This window comes from Microtus pennsylvanicus, chromosome 7, assembly GCF_037038515.1.
Source record: "Microtus pennsylvanicus isolate mMicPen1 chromosome 7, mMicPen1.hap1, whole genome shotgun sequence".
In the NCBI taxonomy this organism is placed as follows: domain Eukaryota; kingdom Metazoa; phylum Chordata; class Mammalia; order Rodentia; family Cricetidae; genus Microtus; species Microtus pennsylvanicus.
In genome coordinates, this window is record NC_134585.1 from 44,639,870 (window position 1) to 44,656,494 (window position 16,625).

General features: G+C 39.4%; 1 protein-coding gene across 25 annotated transcripts in view; it reads left to right on the plus strand.

The window, feature by feature from the left end:
- The window catches only part of Rims1 (regulating synaptic membrane exocytosis 1), a 468,726-nt gene that overhangs the window by 158,165 nt on the left and 293,936 nt on the right, over nt 1-16,625 (plus strand). For 19 of the 25 annotated variants that reach the window (XM_075980581.1, XM_075980583.1, XM_075980600.1 and 16 more), the window contains one exon: nt 5,176-5,244. The exons of 5 other annotated variants lie outside the window; for them this stretch is intronic. In XM_075980581.1, coding sequence (XP_075836696.1) covers nt 5,176-5,244 — 69 coding nt within the window. Of the gene's footprint in view, nt 1-5,175; nt 5,245-5,304; nt 5,377-16,625 lie in introns of those variants that run through there. One more of the 25 variants, XM_075980592.1, reaches the window with a different exon arrangement.

Here is a 16,625-nt window from a genome sequence, read left to right on the forward strand (position 1 = left end):
CTAATCAAGATTTTACAATATTTCTATTGTTTTGCCCAGGGATGATCTGGAGTACAACTTTGTGTAAGTAACAACTATGGTAGGCCTCTGGTTTTCTTTTCTTTTTTCCTCCCTTCCTTTCTCTCTCCCTCCCTCCCTCCCTTTCTCCCTCTGTTCACTGTTTTTCTCTTTTGTTAAGAATCTGTTTTGATTGAGAAGTTTCAAGTCAAAAGCATGAAATTTCACTTTATTCTTCTGTTTCATGTCAAAACTCCCTTCTTGAGACTGATGAACCCTGCAGCTATGAGTTCATCTCTCTGGTTGTGGTCCCTGTCCAGATTTCACTTTTCAGCTACATTCGTTTATGAGATAGCTCAAATGTGAGCTGAACAAGGATGACACCAATAGGCCTTCCAAAGTGGATGGGAGAAAAGCTCAAGTGGCCTCAACCCTACACAGAGAACCATAGGTGAATGAGCAAAGCTAGGTATCAGAAATTTGGTTCTCCCCAGAGAAGAGCAAACCAATTCAAGTGCCTCATGGGCAGCCCTGAAATTATGCATACAAATAACATTATATGGATATAGAAGTTTATGTTTAGGAATATATGCACATAAATATACATACATGCATGTAATAACAATTAGTGGAAAAAGAGGCAATGCATATGAATCAGAGCAGGGAGGAGGGGCATGTGCAAGGGTTTGGAGGAAGAAAAGAAAGGGAGAATATAGTTATAATCTCAAAATGAAGCAATTAAAAGAGAGAGAGAAGACTAATGTTCAACCTGTATGTATCCTTCAATGTTTAGTGTAACATTTGGCTCCAGATTCTTTGGCTTTTTGCTGTTGCCCAGTATCCCTAGTGTAGGACACAATGGCCTAGACCCTCTGTCTAGAGTGTGGGCTTTATGATTGATTCACCGTCTGCTCACATACTCTTAGCTACTTCCATATTGTGCTGGCACTCAGGTGCTGAGCCCCAGGGTAGGAAAGAGAAGAATCTTCTTGAGGCATCCAGAGTACAGCTGCCTGCTTTTGGGATTCTTCCTTATTTCTCTCTCCCACAATGGCCACCCTTCAGCTCACTCAGTGGGTGGGGGAAGAGAACGGCTTTCTCATGGGACTTTGATAGCAGCTTCTTAGGAGGCCCAAGGGAACCTGACATTTTCAAAGTGCTCTGCTGTGAAACATTCATCTTCTTCCCAACCACTGGAATACAGCCTGTCAATACTTTTTACTGTCTATTTATCTGGTGACAATGGTATTAGGTCTTCCTCTTCATTGGGGATGAGGTTTAGCTATGTAGACCAGGTTGGCCTCAAACTCTCTTGTGCATAGCTTCCCAAGGACGGGGGTTATAGAAATCTAGTATGACTCCGTCTACGGAGGCATTCATCTGTCCCCCGTGGATAAAGCATACTCATTTTAAGGAAAGGGAGTAGGAGAACAATCCCCTGGACATCCCTACTTCCTCTGGAAGTCTGTCCCTTCTTTCTGGACCCCTCCTCCCTTTTCATTACTTCACTCTGACAAAGGCCCAAACAGGTCTGGCTTCTTTATTTGATAATAGGAGGAATAGAACCTGCTTTGCCCTTGGCCTTGCATGTTTCAGTTTCTTTACTCAAGGCAATATCCTTGTAGTGTGTTCAAGAATGAGAAAAGAATGAAGAATGACACATTGCTTCCCCAGCAGCGATGATGTCTAGCATGTGTTTGGAGGTCCCGTTATAACGCCTTTGAAACAGAGCCCAAGGAAAATTAAGACACGTCTCAGAGGTTAGTCGGTAGTATGTGGCAGAGCCTAAATTTAAATTTGAACTGGCTGGTGGCAGAGACTATCCTCTCAACCCTGCCTCTTAGGGCTGGTAAGATAAGATGCCCTATGGTGATTTGTGGATTGTGAGGCAAGTAAACTGAGATGCCTAGCTACGATGTGTGGAAGCAGGACCCTAAGATATTAGGCTATGGACCTTTGCCAACAAGCCTGAGAAAAATCCTTATGCAGGGTGGAGCTGAAGTTTGCAGAGCTGTGGGTCGCATTGAAGTTTCTCACCTGCTGTAAAACAGAGGTGAACATTTACCTTCGGGATGTTCAGCGTCCAAGTTTAAATAAAAATTTTATTGACAAATATAACCATCTTTATCAACTCTGCCCTGTGAACTAATTAACCAAAAACTGGTTCAGTTTGTAAGTTAGTGCCCACTGAGCTGGTTTTTCACTTTGTTCTTTAGCACAAGTGAAGACTCTTCTTTGCATTTTTTCTTCCTCATGTTTCATGAGCACATGTATCTATTGTAGTTTATACAGACATCTTTGTGCCGCAATTATCTCCAGTATGAAAATCTAGAGGGTATATCTGCACGACCAGTTTAACTTGCTTTTGTACGCCTGTAATTCTCAACCAAAATCCAAACCTACAAAGAAACATCCACCAGGCATAGTGGCTTTGATATTTTAATCCCAGGATTTGGGGAGATGGGGCAGGAAAATGGATAGTAAATGTTCAGCAAAAGGCGATGCTATAGCCTAGGGTATAGTGAGACTGAGTTAATAAGGAAAGAAAGGAAAAAAAGGAGGGAGGACATAAGGGATGGAGGGAGGGAAGAAGTGAGGGAGCAAGATAAAAGTACATGGATAGCAGGGAGGAGAGAGGAGTAAAAGAAAACCTGATTAATAGGTCCTTGATTGTTGTGGAGAACTATTACTTTTCATGAATGACTCCCAAAATCAGTTTCCATAGAATTTCATAGACACAGATTTGAATTCTTTCTTAACAAGTCAAGCTAGGCAAGAATGAAGATTACAATGAGCAATACCTTGACATTATTCAGAGTGTTTTGGAGTCTCTCAGGGTGGCTTGGTTTTGCTGGTAAAGACATGAAGTCAATTCCTTCTGGGTGCTGTGACAAAAACTCCCCATGAAGGCACCTTAGGGGAGAAGGAGTTTATCGTAGCTCAGAATTCCAAGTTACTGTCCTCACTTCCAGGAAGACACAGCCAGAGGAGGTAGAGAGCTATACTACATCTTCAGGGAGAAGAAAGCAACAGGTACATGCTTGCCAGGACTCAGCTAACTCCTCATCAGGTCCAGGGCCCATTTAGTCCATGAAATGGCATTACTCATTCTAGGCTGAGACATCCCTCATCCATCAATCAATGTAATCAAGATGAACACCCCAGGCCTCCCCACCTGTCGTAGACAGATTCTTCATTGAAACTCTTTGCCCAGGTGATTCTATACTAAGGAAGTTGACCATTAATTAAGCATTATGGTATTATGGGATAAATGTACTTAATGCTTTCAAATGGGGTCATTTCATCCGTGTGTTTGTATGTGTGTGTGCGTGTGTGTGTGTGTCTGTGTTATAGTTGCATGTTTGAATTTGGTAATTGGATTTGCCCTCCACCTTGTTGAGACAGTATCCCTCTTACTGTTTCTGTTGCAATATGGCATCCTAGTTCATACTAGCTAAACCACGCTCTTCTTGTTAGAGATACTCCTGACAGCACATTCTACTTCACCACAGGAGTGCCGGAATTACAGGCGAGGACCACATCATCTTGCTTCCAGGGATCCAGCCTGGTCAGGTTTAAGTGGCCAGTGCTTTTATCTGCCAAGACCTCCATCCAGCTATTTATTAAGTATTTTGTATAATTTATTATTTATTTAATATTATCTATTTTAGTGTTTATTTTAGTATTTTATAATAAATTTTAACCCATCCACATAAAATATTTTCCTATCAAATCTATCATTTGAAAAACAATTTAGTTTCTCTTTTTCATTATAACTCTTGATTTCATACAAAGATTTAGAAGAGTTTTGGCAGTTTTCATGTCCTGTTACTCTCTCTAACCCCTCCCTCTTCTGATCAGGAAATGTTTAAGACCTACAAAAAGGTGTAGTTGAATGTCATAGTGGGTGGCAGTACATACGTGAATACATTTACTACTTTCTGTAAATGGACTTAAGAAATAATGAATAAAAACTGTTTCAATGAGTATTAAATGCAACCCTCACATTTTAGAGGGGAAATGTGAGAATTGAAAAATTCAGAGGGCTTGGGACTCTAGTTCGTGTGAATGTTAAGTATTTTGCTTGTTTATTTATTTATTTTTTTTGCTTTTATTTTTTACTGTAAACATAGAGTCAAGAAATCTTTTACAGGTTCTATGTGCAGTAAATTCAGATTCTTTGATCTGTATTTAACTACTACAGAGATAACCTATCTAGTAAAGATCAAAGGTTCCAAGGTTACATAATTTATCGGGCAAATGGGTATCTATTTAAAAAAAAAAAAAACTAGCAGTAACGAAAAAACCAAAAGTAGCAGAGTCAATTTTTTACAATTTAGGAGCTAGAGCACCGGTATGAGTAGTTAGTCTTGGCAGGTGACAGTCTCAAGGGTGACTGTTCCTCCTGTAGAAGTCCAAACTTGCATCTTCACAGCCTGTGTAGAATTGACTGCACTTGCCCTGCACTGAAGAAAATACAGTAGCATTTCTTGCAGACTTGTTTCTCGTGGATGCTTTCTGGATTCCTGTGATACTGAATATTAAGTTATAGGGAAACTGCCTGGTTCTCAAAACAAAAAAAACAAAAAAAACAAAAAAACAAAAAACCAAGCAACTACCAAGTTGATCGTGGCAACTCACCTATAATCCTAGTATTTAGGAGGCCGAAGCAGGAGGATTACCATAAACCTGAGGCCAGTTTGGGGATATATAGTTAGTTCTAACCCAGTCTGGGCTTCATAATGAGTAACTTTCTTGAAAATAAATAAATAAATAAATAAATAAATAAATAAATAAATAAGAAACCAAAAGTACAATTAATCTGTGATCTTATAGAATTTATACAGAAGAATTTCAGAGCACGATTCCTGAAACTGGTCTTTCTCTCCATTACTTCCTCACTTTTGGAATCCCCAGACTGGCCTAAGAAAGATTCAGCAAAGCCTGGCTGTTACAATGATCTTCTCAGAGTAGGCCCTTACCTTAATTATTTAAATAAAATTCCACATGGGACTCAGAGATCACAGATGGGAAATGCAAAAGGTGACAAGTGTCTTGCTTACCTGCGTTGCTGAACAGAGTTGAGCCACCTTAAAGCCCTGCTCAGATTTGGCAGCTTGCTGAGCCCCTGGTTATCTCCAGCTGACTGAGTCTGTCTTCTTCTCCCTTGCCTTGCAGGAACATTTTCAGATGTGTCTGTGTTCCCCGAAAGCCAAGCAGCGAAGAGGGAGGCCCAGAAAGAAACTGGTATTTCCTCTCCTTCCTGCTTTGGTCTGCTTTTAAAGTTCTGTTTGTGCCTGCAAAAGGCCTCCTGAATGATATGGGTCCATTCAGAGGAGTCCCGTGTGTCCTGTGTCGTCCAAAAGCCTCCTCAGTCTTGTAAATACACAGTGATTACTAAAACAGAAATTCCTGAAGACTGTTTTGTTTCATAGACTATATTGAAACATCACACTTTGACCAGAAAATACTTATTAAAGCAGCTCTGTTTACCCTCCCTATCTCTGTCATGTGACCTGAGATATTTACATAATTAAAACTGACTAGAGGAGGGGAACAGCTTCCGGAGAGTTTAAAGGATTAAAATTGAGCTATTAATTTTATTACCCATTTAAGTATGATAATGGTGATGGCAAAAGGAACCCTAATTCTGAATGGGCTTCCTACCCACACAGTTTTCTTAACTTAATAGTTCTTATTTTAAGTGTATACGTTATTTAAGTGTATATGTTATTTTAAGTGTATTTTAATGTATACCTCTGGGGGCAGCTGTGTGGTATATACCTGGCACATACCTGTGACATGGTTCCATTACTTGCTTTTCATACAGAAAAATATATGTATTTTCATAATTCTGTTCAAGTGTGGCATGTTTCTACTGTGTATTTAAAACATTTCTGAATCATATTGGTTCAGAATTGTTAAATAAAATATATTAAAAGCTAACATTGATTTAGCAAGAGGAAAATAGATAAACATAGAATTATGTCACTGTCCAGTTCATAGCTTTTATTAATTTGTCTCCAGAATTCTCCAGTATTATTAATGACGATCTTGTTGAAAACATGCAGCCTGCTCAGTGAGGCCGTCGATAAGATGATTCTTTTGGTAAACTTGTGCCTATAATTTGGGACCCAACATTTGATGAGCTACTACAACACATTTCTTTGCTTTTTGGCCTCCAACAAGACTCCATTTTGCAGTTTTCTGGGCCCTGAGTTTGTGGTTCATAGTCTAGATGCCACTCAGTGCAACTTATACTCTACTGCCAAATTTAATCTGTGCCTGGAAGTGTGGAGGTTTTCGGTACCCAGCATCCCTGAACCTTCCCCGGTGCCTCCAAGGCCTTGACCTGGGCTTTATGGCGTCCTCATGCTGGCTGCTGCCTGGGTTTTGCTTCACTTTAGTTCTACCCTGTTGGATACCACTATTTTAGACAAGTGGGTTTGCTTTTTACTGGATTGCTGTGTGCTTTTACAGATCTTTGCTTTCTGTTTTTTTCCATTCAAATTCCTGCTGTGTTCATGTGTAGAAACTGTTCCCTCCCTTTTTAGTTTGATGTGTTTGTCAATTGTATCTTCTCTGAATGGCAAAGTTAGTAATGAGTGATGAATAATTCTTCTCTCTTCTGAAAAACTCCAATTTTCAAATTTCCAAATATATATTGTATTATGTTGAAACAGCATGCGAGCAAAGATTATTCTACCTCCAGGATATCTGAGAGTGGTTTACTGTGAATCCCCAATATTCTTGACACAATTTCATAGATCTATTAGCCAGTAAGTAATTCTTTATTGAATGATAATTTTTTCTTCCTTGTTCTAAAATACACGATGTAACGAACATCTTCTGGGATATACAGATGTTGGTATTTGTATATTTATTTTATTTTAGTTAAGCACATGGCAGATTTATTTGAAATCTGGATCTTGGAAAGTGCATAATTATGTAGAATCCTAGAGCATTTTGTATAATCTAATATTTGACCTCCCATTTAATCATTATTCTTCTTGTTTTTAGTTTAGTTCTTAGGAGGTCTTAGTGCTTAAAATTGAAAAAAAAAAGATCAAAACAAAATGAAACACCCCACAATGAAATCTGGGATACCTGTGTTTTATTTTTATCAGTATCTTAAAGGTATCATGTACAAACTTAAACAACAGTTGTTGCCCAGCCAGGTAGTGGTAGTACATGCCTTTAATCTCAACATTCAGGAGGCAGAGACAGGTGTATCTCTATGAGTTCAAGGCCAGCCTGGTCTACAGAGCAAGTTCCAGGACAGACACCGAAGCAACACAGAAATCCTGTCCCGAAAAAAATAAAACAAAGCAAAACAAAACAAAATTGTTTTTCTTTTTTGTTTTTAAACTACAATGTAATATTACAAAAAATAAATGTGGCCAGGAGGTGGTGGCACACCCCTTTAATCCCAACACTCAGGAGGCAGAGGCAGGCAGATCCCTGTGATCTTGAAGCCAGCCTGGTCTACAAGAGCTAGTTCCAGAACAGGATCCAAACCTACAGAGAAACCTTGTTTGGAAAAAAAAAGGGAGGGGTTATAAGTGAGGCTTAACTGGAAATTTGCAGGTCACAGAAGTCTACAAGAATACTACCAGAAAATTTTAATTACAGTTTCTACTGTGGTCACTACTCATTCTTACTAAATATGTACTTTTATTTGGCAAATACTACATTTAATGTCTGGCCTTTGGGTGGGTGTAGATCCCTGGTGGAACAGTTGCTGAGCATACACAATGCCTACCCTTTGATGCCCAGTGCTACGAGATCGGTTTTCCAATGTGGGCTGGTGACTTGTGTCCTCTAGGAGGCTGCTACTGCTCTCCTTCCTGAGTAACAGCAGTAACTCAGGTGCCCTGCACAGGCAGCTCTGGCACTGACCCGCTTCTTGCTTTTCTTCCCTTTCTTCTCAAACTTGTGTCTGGATGTAACCAAGTTGGCGGCAGGTGAAATACAAGAACAGCTCTGGGCTCCCGGATGTACCGCTCTCATTTTTCTGTAAATAAGTTTCAATATTTCAGACAGAGTAGCAAACTGCAGAACAAAGAGTTGCCAAAGGGGCTCAGTGCATACATTGATCAACTTCAAGTCAAACTATTTTTCTCCTTTAAAATTTTAATGTATTACCAGTAATTTTCAAAGAGATTTACAACACAGTAACATCTTCATTTTTACCCTTGAGGGATTCTTTTTTTTGAAAGGCAAAAACAATTGCATTCTTACATACATTAAAACGTGCACAAATACAGTTATTGAGTAGAGTGATGTTGGCAGAAGCTGTCCTGTGGCTTGTCCATGAGCTTTGCTCAGTGTAGGAGTAGCACTCTGATTCCCTGCTTTAAATAAATAGTCTGTTGAGGAACAGACTATTGCATGGGCTTGCTGCTTACAATGAGGAATACTTAACCTTATGCTCTTAAACCATTTAATATTATGCAAAAAGGTTTATCTTGATTTGTTCTGTCCATATCTTAATAATGTTCCTTATTTTATTAAAAAAAACTAAATTAAACAGTGAGGTGATTCTGATCCCATAGCACAACAGTAAATTGAACTTTCCCATGTATCAGATTCTCTGTTTAATCTAGATTTGTTTTTCATTTACCTGTTTACATGTGACGACTACATGTATCCTTGCAGTCTTTGCCTTATTATTTTTATTACTTCCTCCTTTTCCTCCCACCCCATTTTTTCAAATCCACAGAGAATATTAGACTAGTTAACAGAAGTATTAAAAAAAATAAACAAGGCTAGAGAGATGGCTGAGCAATTAAGGCTGCTTTTCCAGAGGATCCAGAAATTAATATAAGGCCGGGCGGTGGTGGCGCACACCTTTAATCCCAGCACTCGGGAGGCAGAGGCAGGCGGATCTCTGTGAGTTCGAGACCAGCCTGGTCTACAAGAGCTAGTTCCAGGACAGGCTCCAAAACCACAGAGAAACCCTGTCTCGAAAAACCAAAAAAAAAAAAAAAAAAAAAACAGAAATTAATATGAGAACTCACACGGTCACTTCCAACTAGCTTATACTCTAGTCTCAGGGGATCTGATATTCTCTCATGACCTCTTTGGGCACCTGGCATGCATGTGATGTGCAGACATACATGCAGACAACACATAAAGTAATAGAATAAACAGCAGGGGGCTGATTATTTCTATAAAAAGACATCAAACTCTATTTGGAAAATGTATTTTCATCATATAGTAATCAGAAACATTCAAACACATTCAGGCATGGTGAGTGGTACTGTTAGTGTAAATTTAGTGGGAGCAGAAGAATTGCAAGGTCAAGGCAAGCTTGAACTACAGAGACAGATCCTATTACAGAAGAAAAAGAAAAGAAGAAAAGAAGGAGAAATAAAAATTAAAGTAGATCAGGTACAATTAGTTTATTGGAAAGGCAAAGGAACTGTGAAAGGTAACAAGAAAATACGTCTTTTAAATGAGGGGAGAGGTAAACTTAAAGTATTCCCAAAGATTATGTGCCCTAAGGCAATAGTAAATCATTGCTTTACTGTCCTGCAGGCTGGGAGTCAGGAACGAAGGCATCAGCAGCATCATGTTCCACTGGAGGCTCCAGGGAGGCGCTTGCACATTGCTTTTCTAGCTTCTGTGGCTCCCACCTGCCTCTTGCCTTGGAGATGTAGCTCTGCCTCCACAAGATGCTCTCCCTGTGTGCCTTCACACCACCTTCTCTCTGTACGCATTGCCTCTGTGGCTAAATTTATCCCCATTTTAAAAGTCCTTATGGATTAAAACCCGCTCTAGAAGTCTCATTTATCTTGATTAGTCTACAAAGGCTGTACTTTCAAGGAATATACTTCTTGGCACTGCAGGTTAGAATTGCAATGTGCTTTCTTTGGGGGCCCTAATAAATACAACGCATGGCACCAGTAAGGAGAGGAAGACAAAGGCTGAGAAACTTCATTCCTGCAAACCCTGGGGACAAGAATGAAACCCCGTCCTCAGGTATCCCACTCAAACAGAAAGCCTGTGGCAGGCAGTGTATATTTATAAACTTCCACTAGTCCTAGTCGAGGGACTGTTGAGTCCCTTACTTCATAAATGTTCTGCACTTCATGCAAACAGTCTTCAATGCGTAGAGAAAGCTGTGAGAGAAAGACCTGCAACGTGGTGGTGGATGTTGGAAATTATGGACCACACTGGATATAGGGAGGAAAAATGAAAGGTGTGAACGCCAGTGTCCGTGGAAGGACCTGTGAGAGTAATGAAGCATGGGACTCAGCTATAAGGTCAGTAAGAAAGCATGGGAGCCAACTGTGCTAACAACTCCCACGGCAAATTACAAACCAAGAGCAGGCTTGGTTCAGTAGCTAAGAGTATTCACTGCCTTCGAGGGGACGAGGGTTCAGTTCCCAGCACTGAAGTCAGGGCGCTCAGTGACCTGGAACTCCAGCTCTTCTCTGGCTTTCATAGGCATGTGCAATCTTATATGTGTGTTTTTATAACTCAGCCATTGACTATTTCTCATATATCATATTTCTATTCACTTTTATTGCTCCCATTTGTAAGATCCAAAATAGAGATGAGTTTTCCATGAGTGCTATAACAAATACAGAAGAACAGAATTTTATTTGCTCAGAGTTCTGATTACCTTTGTGGAAATTAAAAACAATATATATTTTGAAAGATGCTGTTTCTCAAACATGGTCTGATTCTGAGATTATGACCAATAAATAGGAAGTTTGTAAAGAACCTGAGTAAGCCCATACCCTTTGGTCACTTGGAATCCACCACCTTCTCAGATATCAAGTTACAGACACATCATTATTAAATACATCATTTTTTAACCTCTAAATCTTAACCCTTTTCAGCACCAATACTAAGTTCTAAACCTCATCTAAATAATATGTACATCTGTAAATGGTAGGACTTGGGATTTAATTCTTGAAACAAAATTCCTCGGCATTTGTTCTGTTCCTCTGAGAGATACTGGTCTGCCATCTTGAATTTCCTTCCGCTCTCTAAATTGTCTGCAGGTCTTGTTTTGTGCACAGTCCTCTCTGTCTACTTAGGACACTCTTCATGCTCTTGGATCCTTCATTAAGCAAATGTCTATGTGGTATTTCCTCCCATGTGATCTTTCACAGTCCCTATTTCTTCCTTGATTCCTCAAGGCCACAGTCATCTTGCTGTGATGTCACAAAGTGAACCCTATTTCAAGCCTATTAGAAGTGATTCAGAATCCAGATAGGAAACTAAGGACATGGACCCCAGGGGTTGATCTTGCCACCACTGTATCTCTGGGATAATCCTAGAAATATAGAAAGAGGACAATACATTCTCATAAAGAGTTGTGGCCTGGTGCAGGAGAGCTGGCCTAGGGCTTAAGGGTGTTTATTACTCTGCCAGAGGAGGGAAGTTGTCTCTCAGCACTCAGTTCTGGTGGTTCTCATCAACCTGGAACTCTAGTTCCATGATATGTTCACCTCTTCTGGTCTCAACATGTAACTGCATGCATGTGGTCACATATAAGCGCGCACGCACACACACACACACACACAATGAGAGTGAAAGCAAAAGGGAGGCAGAGAACGAAGGTACAGAGGGAGATGGAGAAGAGAGGATGAGAGGAAAAGGGAAAGAGCAGAAGGGAGAAAAGAGAGGGGAGAGTAGAAAGGGAAGGGAGGGAAGCAGAAAGAAGAGGGGAGATAGAAATGAAGGGAGTGATAAGGATAGACTGACTGAGAAAAGGAAGAAGAGGCTGACAGAAGGGAAGCAAAGCGTGATATAGAGGGGGGATGGAGCCAGAGAGGGAAGGAATCAATGTTGCTTTCTATAAAGGGAAGAGATGAATCCCTTTGGGAAGGACTTGTAAATGCAGGATGATGAACTTCTTTTCCTTTCCTGGATGTTAAATTATATGTGTGTGTGTGTATGCATGTATGACTGAGGATATATTCAATGTTATAGCAAGGCTCTGAAGGACCACCTAGGAGTCTGTTGTTTAAATATAGGTACGAAGTTTTGTTTGAAAGGAAGTTAAAATGATGAATTGGTTTAAGGCAACTGTTTAGATATTGAAAGCCTATGCTGTGTTCTTGTTTGTACTAGTAAATGCCTTTAGTAGACCTGTGTTTGTTGTAACATGTGTGAAGTATATCATTAATACCACTGTCACTTTGAAATTATACTAGTTCAATATATAGGCAAAAACACTGTTGTAAGGATATTTATTTCAGATATTGCTTAATATATCCATTTATAGTTTCAATCTGTTAATAGTCTCTATTACTAATTATTGGTCACTTTTTAGTGAAAGGCCAAAGATCTTCCTCTGAGTTTTTATGGGATAGAAAGACCCAGGTTTTACTTCCAAACTGAGCCTGAGAATGACTTTGTGGTGTCAAGTTAGTACCAAACTCTTGCTAATGCTCATATCTCATCTTTACAAGATGACCAGTAAATTATCAGAAAGAACAGTTATTGTATGAAATGTTGCATCTTCATATCCACAAAAATACACTGAAAGACCAGGAAAATGTCAGTGTTGCTTAATTTTATAAATAAAAATAGTGAGACCCATCTTAAAAAATCTGTTTAAATTATATTTCAAAAGAATGTTTGTAATGTTAATTTTAAAGCATTTTTATAATGTTTAGTTCTTTGAGAAGCTAATACAATGAATTTTGATCATATTTACCCAACTCAACTTATTTCAGATCTACCCTTTCCATTCTCACGTTTTTACCACCTCCCTCAGCTTTGAGTTTCTTTCTCCTCACCCACCTCCTCCTCTTCTTTAAACACGTTAAATCTAATTTGAGTTGCCCAACTACTTGGGTATGAAGCCTGCTCTGGAATCTAGTCAGCTGCTCTAGGGCATAGTACCATTCCAAAGTCTTCTGGCAGTTACCAAATGCCAGTGGCTCCCCAGCTCGTGGTATGGTTTTTGGTCTACCTCCTTTCCTCTAGACTGGAATTGCTTTGGCTTGAACATACATCCATAGGTCTTGTATATGCTGTTATAACTGCTGTGGGCTCATTTGTGCAACATCCATGCTGTCTTGAAAGTACCATTTCCTTGATGTTATCCAGCACCTCAGTCTTCCACAATCAGGCTCTTCCGTCTTCCACAATAAGCCCCGACTCTTGGAAGGATGAGGGGTGATATAGTTGTCCCTTGCAGGGCTGAATACTCCACAGCCTCTTCTTCTCTTCACAGCAACTAAATGAGGGTTTCTGTGTTAATGGTCTTCTACTGCAAGAAGAAACTTATCTGGTACCAGCTGAGAAATGCTCTGATCAATGGATTGATACAATTTGTTTTTTTTTTTCTTGTTTCATCATTTCCTAGAAAAGAGAGAGGGAAAATCTTTAATTCTAAGCACATATGGAAATAATAGTAATAGAATAATGTCACACATTCATACAGTTTACTCTTTATTTCATTAACATTTTTTCATTTATTTTGTATACCAACCACAGTTCCTCACCCCTCGCCGCTCTTCCAGTGTCCCCCTGCCTCCTGTCTATCCCACTCTGTATCCACTCCTCCTCCATCTCCATTCAGAAAGGGGCAGGCTTCCCATGGACTTGAACAAAGCATGGCGCATCAAGTTGAGATAGGAACAAATCCTCCTACTGCATTAAGGCTGAACTAAGTAATCCAGCACAGGGATCAAGTTCTCAAAAGCCAAATGAGCACCAAGGATAGGTCCAGTTCTCACTGGTAGGAGCGTTAAAAACAGGCCAAGCTATGCAGCTGTCATAAATATGCAGAAGTCCTAGGTTGCTCCCATGCAGGCTCCCTAACCGTTGGACCAGAGTCTATGAACTCCTAAATTTACTCTTTTTCTATGTACTTTTCAGGAAAATAACCCTTTATTATTTAAATTAATGCTCTTATCAACCTTATGATAAGGATTTGGTGCTTTTTGTGTCTTTGTATGTGGCATATAGTATAGATATTATGATATTCATTTGACCACAAAAGAAAAGTGATGGAACTTACATTGAAGCTGAGGTTATCTGAGTGAAGAAATTTTGCTTCCATCCACCAGACATGGACATTTGTAGTTATTGGTAAATAAGTACTTGCTGAATAGGAATCAGAAGTCATGCTCACAAAGTAATAATAGAATGGGCACATAGTGAGGGGTCCTGGTGCTGATATTGATAATCCAACTGGATTTACATTTTGCTGGAAATATTCCAGGCTTGTGTAGAGGAATAAGAAATAATTTTAATCTGAAGGCTCACTTTGCATATCCTGGTGAAAACCTTGGAGAGACTCAGATAAGGGTACCTTAAGAAGGCAGATAACTCTATTCCTTGAGGCATTTGTGTGTGGCTGAGATATGTAATTGTATGGCAAATGATTCATTATCTTCTTGTATATTTGTAGACTTCTGTGTTCCCTTTAAGTCGTCAGTTACCCAAGATAACAGTATTTGGCTTCTTTAATTATCTTTAAGTTTTTCCAGGTATCCTCTTGGCAGATGGGACCTGTCCAAGTACCCTGGCTTGGTAGAATTTTTCTTAGTATTTCAGTGGAGATATATTTATATATGTATAAAATCAGTTTCTCTCTCTCATTATATCCAATTCTATATTCAGTTATCAGTTAGTACCAAGATAGTCTTGACATTATACATTTGCAGGCCCCTACTTGTCACTAACTGTATGTAGATTTATCCCAACAGCTAATTTAATTCATCCGTAAGTAAAACTACTAATAAAGAAACTGCCTAGCTCCTTCTTTTTTTGTTTTTTTTTTTTTTTGTTATGGTCTTTCTCTGCACTACAAAAGGAAAAAAAATCATTCTTATTTTCTAGTCCTGCTTTCTCTTTTGTAATGAATTGTTTTTCAATCTTAACATTATAAAAATTAAATAAAATTTAAATATATATGCTTGTCCACAACTGATTGTTTGAAATATCAGTTGTCATACATAACTACTTACTCAACATCTCCATTTAGAGATCATGCAGGCATCACAAACCTAACATATTCTCAATGCCTGCCTTAAATTATTTATTTCAAGTAAAATTCTTTCTTGACTTTTCAGTACTTAAAATGTATCCTGATGCTGAGGTCAATATTGAATGAGTCATTCTTCTATCTTCTCTTCTTTCCATATTTTGCATTCATTATTTTAGTAAATTCCGTGACTTCTATATTTTTTACTTATTTATTAAAACTATCTGTTTTTTTTTATTCTACACAACAATCCCAGTTCCCTCTCCCTTCTCTCCTCCCTCTTCCTTCACCTTCCACCCACCCAGCCTCCCATACACTTCTCAGAGAGGATAAAGCCTCCCATGGGTAGTCAACAAAGATTGTCACATCACTTGAAGTAGGATCAAGGTCCTCTCTCTAGTATCTAGGCTGAGGAAGGTATCTCTCCATGGAGTATGGGTTTTAAAAAGCCAGTATGTGCACTACGGATAAATACTGGTTTGACTGACAGTGACCCCAAAAACTGCCCAAGGCACACAACTGTCATCTACATTCTGAGAGCCTAGTTTGGTCCTTTGAAGGTTCCACATCTGTCTGAAGTCAGTGAGCTTCCACTAGCTTGGGTCAGCTGTTTTTGTGGGTATTCCCATCATGGTCTTTTTGCTCATATCATTGTGCCTCTCTCTTTGTAACTAGACTCCAGAAGCTCAGCCCAGTACTTAACTGTGGACCTCTGCATCTGCTTCCCTCAGTTTCTCAATGAAGGTCTATGATGGCAATCTGTCATCACTCAGTCATCAGTTTGATTACAGGGGAAGGGCAGTTCAGGCATCCTCTACTCTATTGCTTAGATTCTTAGCTGGCGTCATCCTTGTGGATTCCTGGGAATTTGCCTAGTGCCTGGTTTCTTGCTAACCCCATAATGGCTCCTTCTATCAAGGTATCTCTTTCCTTGCTCTCCCTCGCTGATCTTCCCCCAACTTGACCTTCCAGATCCCTCATGTTTTCCTTCCCACTCTTCCGCTCCACACTCCCTTTCTAACCTCCCACCACACTCCAAATTTACTCAAGAGGTCTTGTGTATTTCCCCTTCCCAGGGGATCCATGTATGTCTCTCTTATGGTCCTTGTTTCCTGGCTTCTGTGGGGTTGTAGACTGTGGGCTGATTATTCTTTTCTTTATGTCTAATAGACACTTATGAGTGAGTACATACTGTGTTTGTCTTTCTGGGTCAGATTTACCTCACTCAGGATGGTATTTTCTAGTTCCATCCATTTTCCTACAGATTTCAAGGTGTCATTGTTTTGTTTTGTTTTAATCACTGAATAATACTTCATTGTGTAAATATATCACATTTTCTTTATTCATTCCTTAGTTGAGGGGCATCTAGGTTGTTTCCATGTTCTCGCTATTACAAATAATGCTGCTATACAAATAGTTGAATAAATGTCCTTGTGATAAGACTGAGTGTCCTTTGGGTATGTGCCTAAGAGTGGTGTTCCTGGGCCTTCAGGTAGATTTATTTCCAATTTTCTGAGAAACCCACCATACTGATTTCCAAAGCAGCTATATAAGTTTGCACTCCCAGAAGCAGTGGAGGAGTGTTCCCTTTGCTCCATATTCTCTACAGCATAAGCTGTCATTAGTGTTTTTGATCTTAGCTATTCTGACAGCTGTAAAATAGTATCTC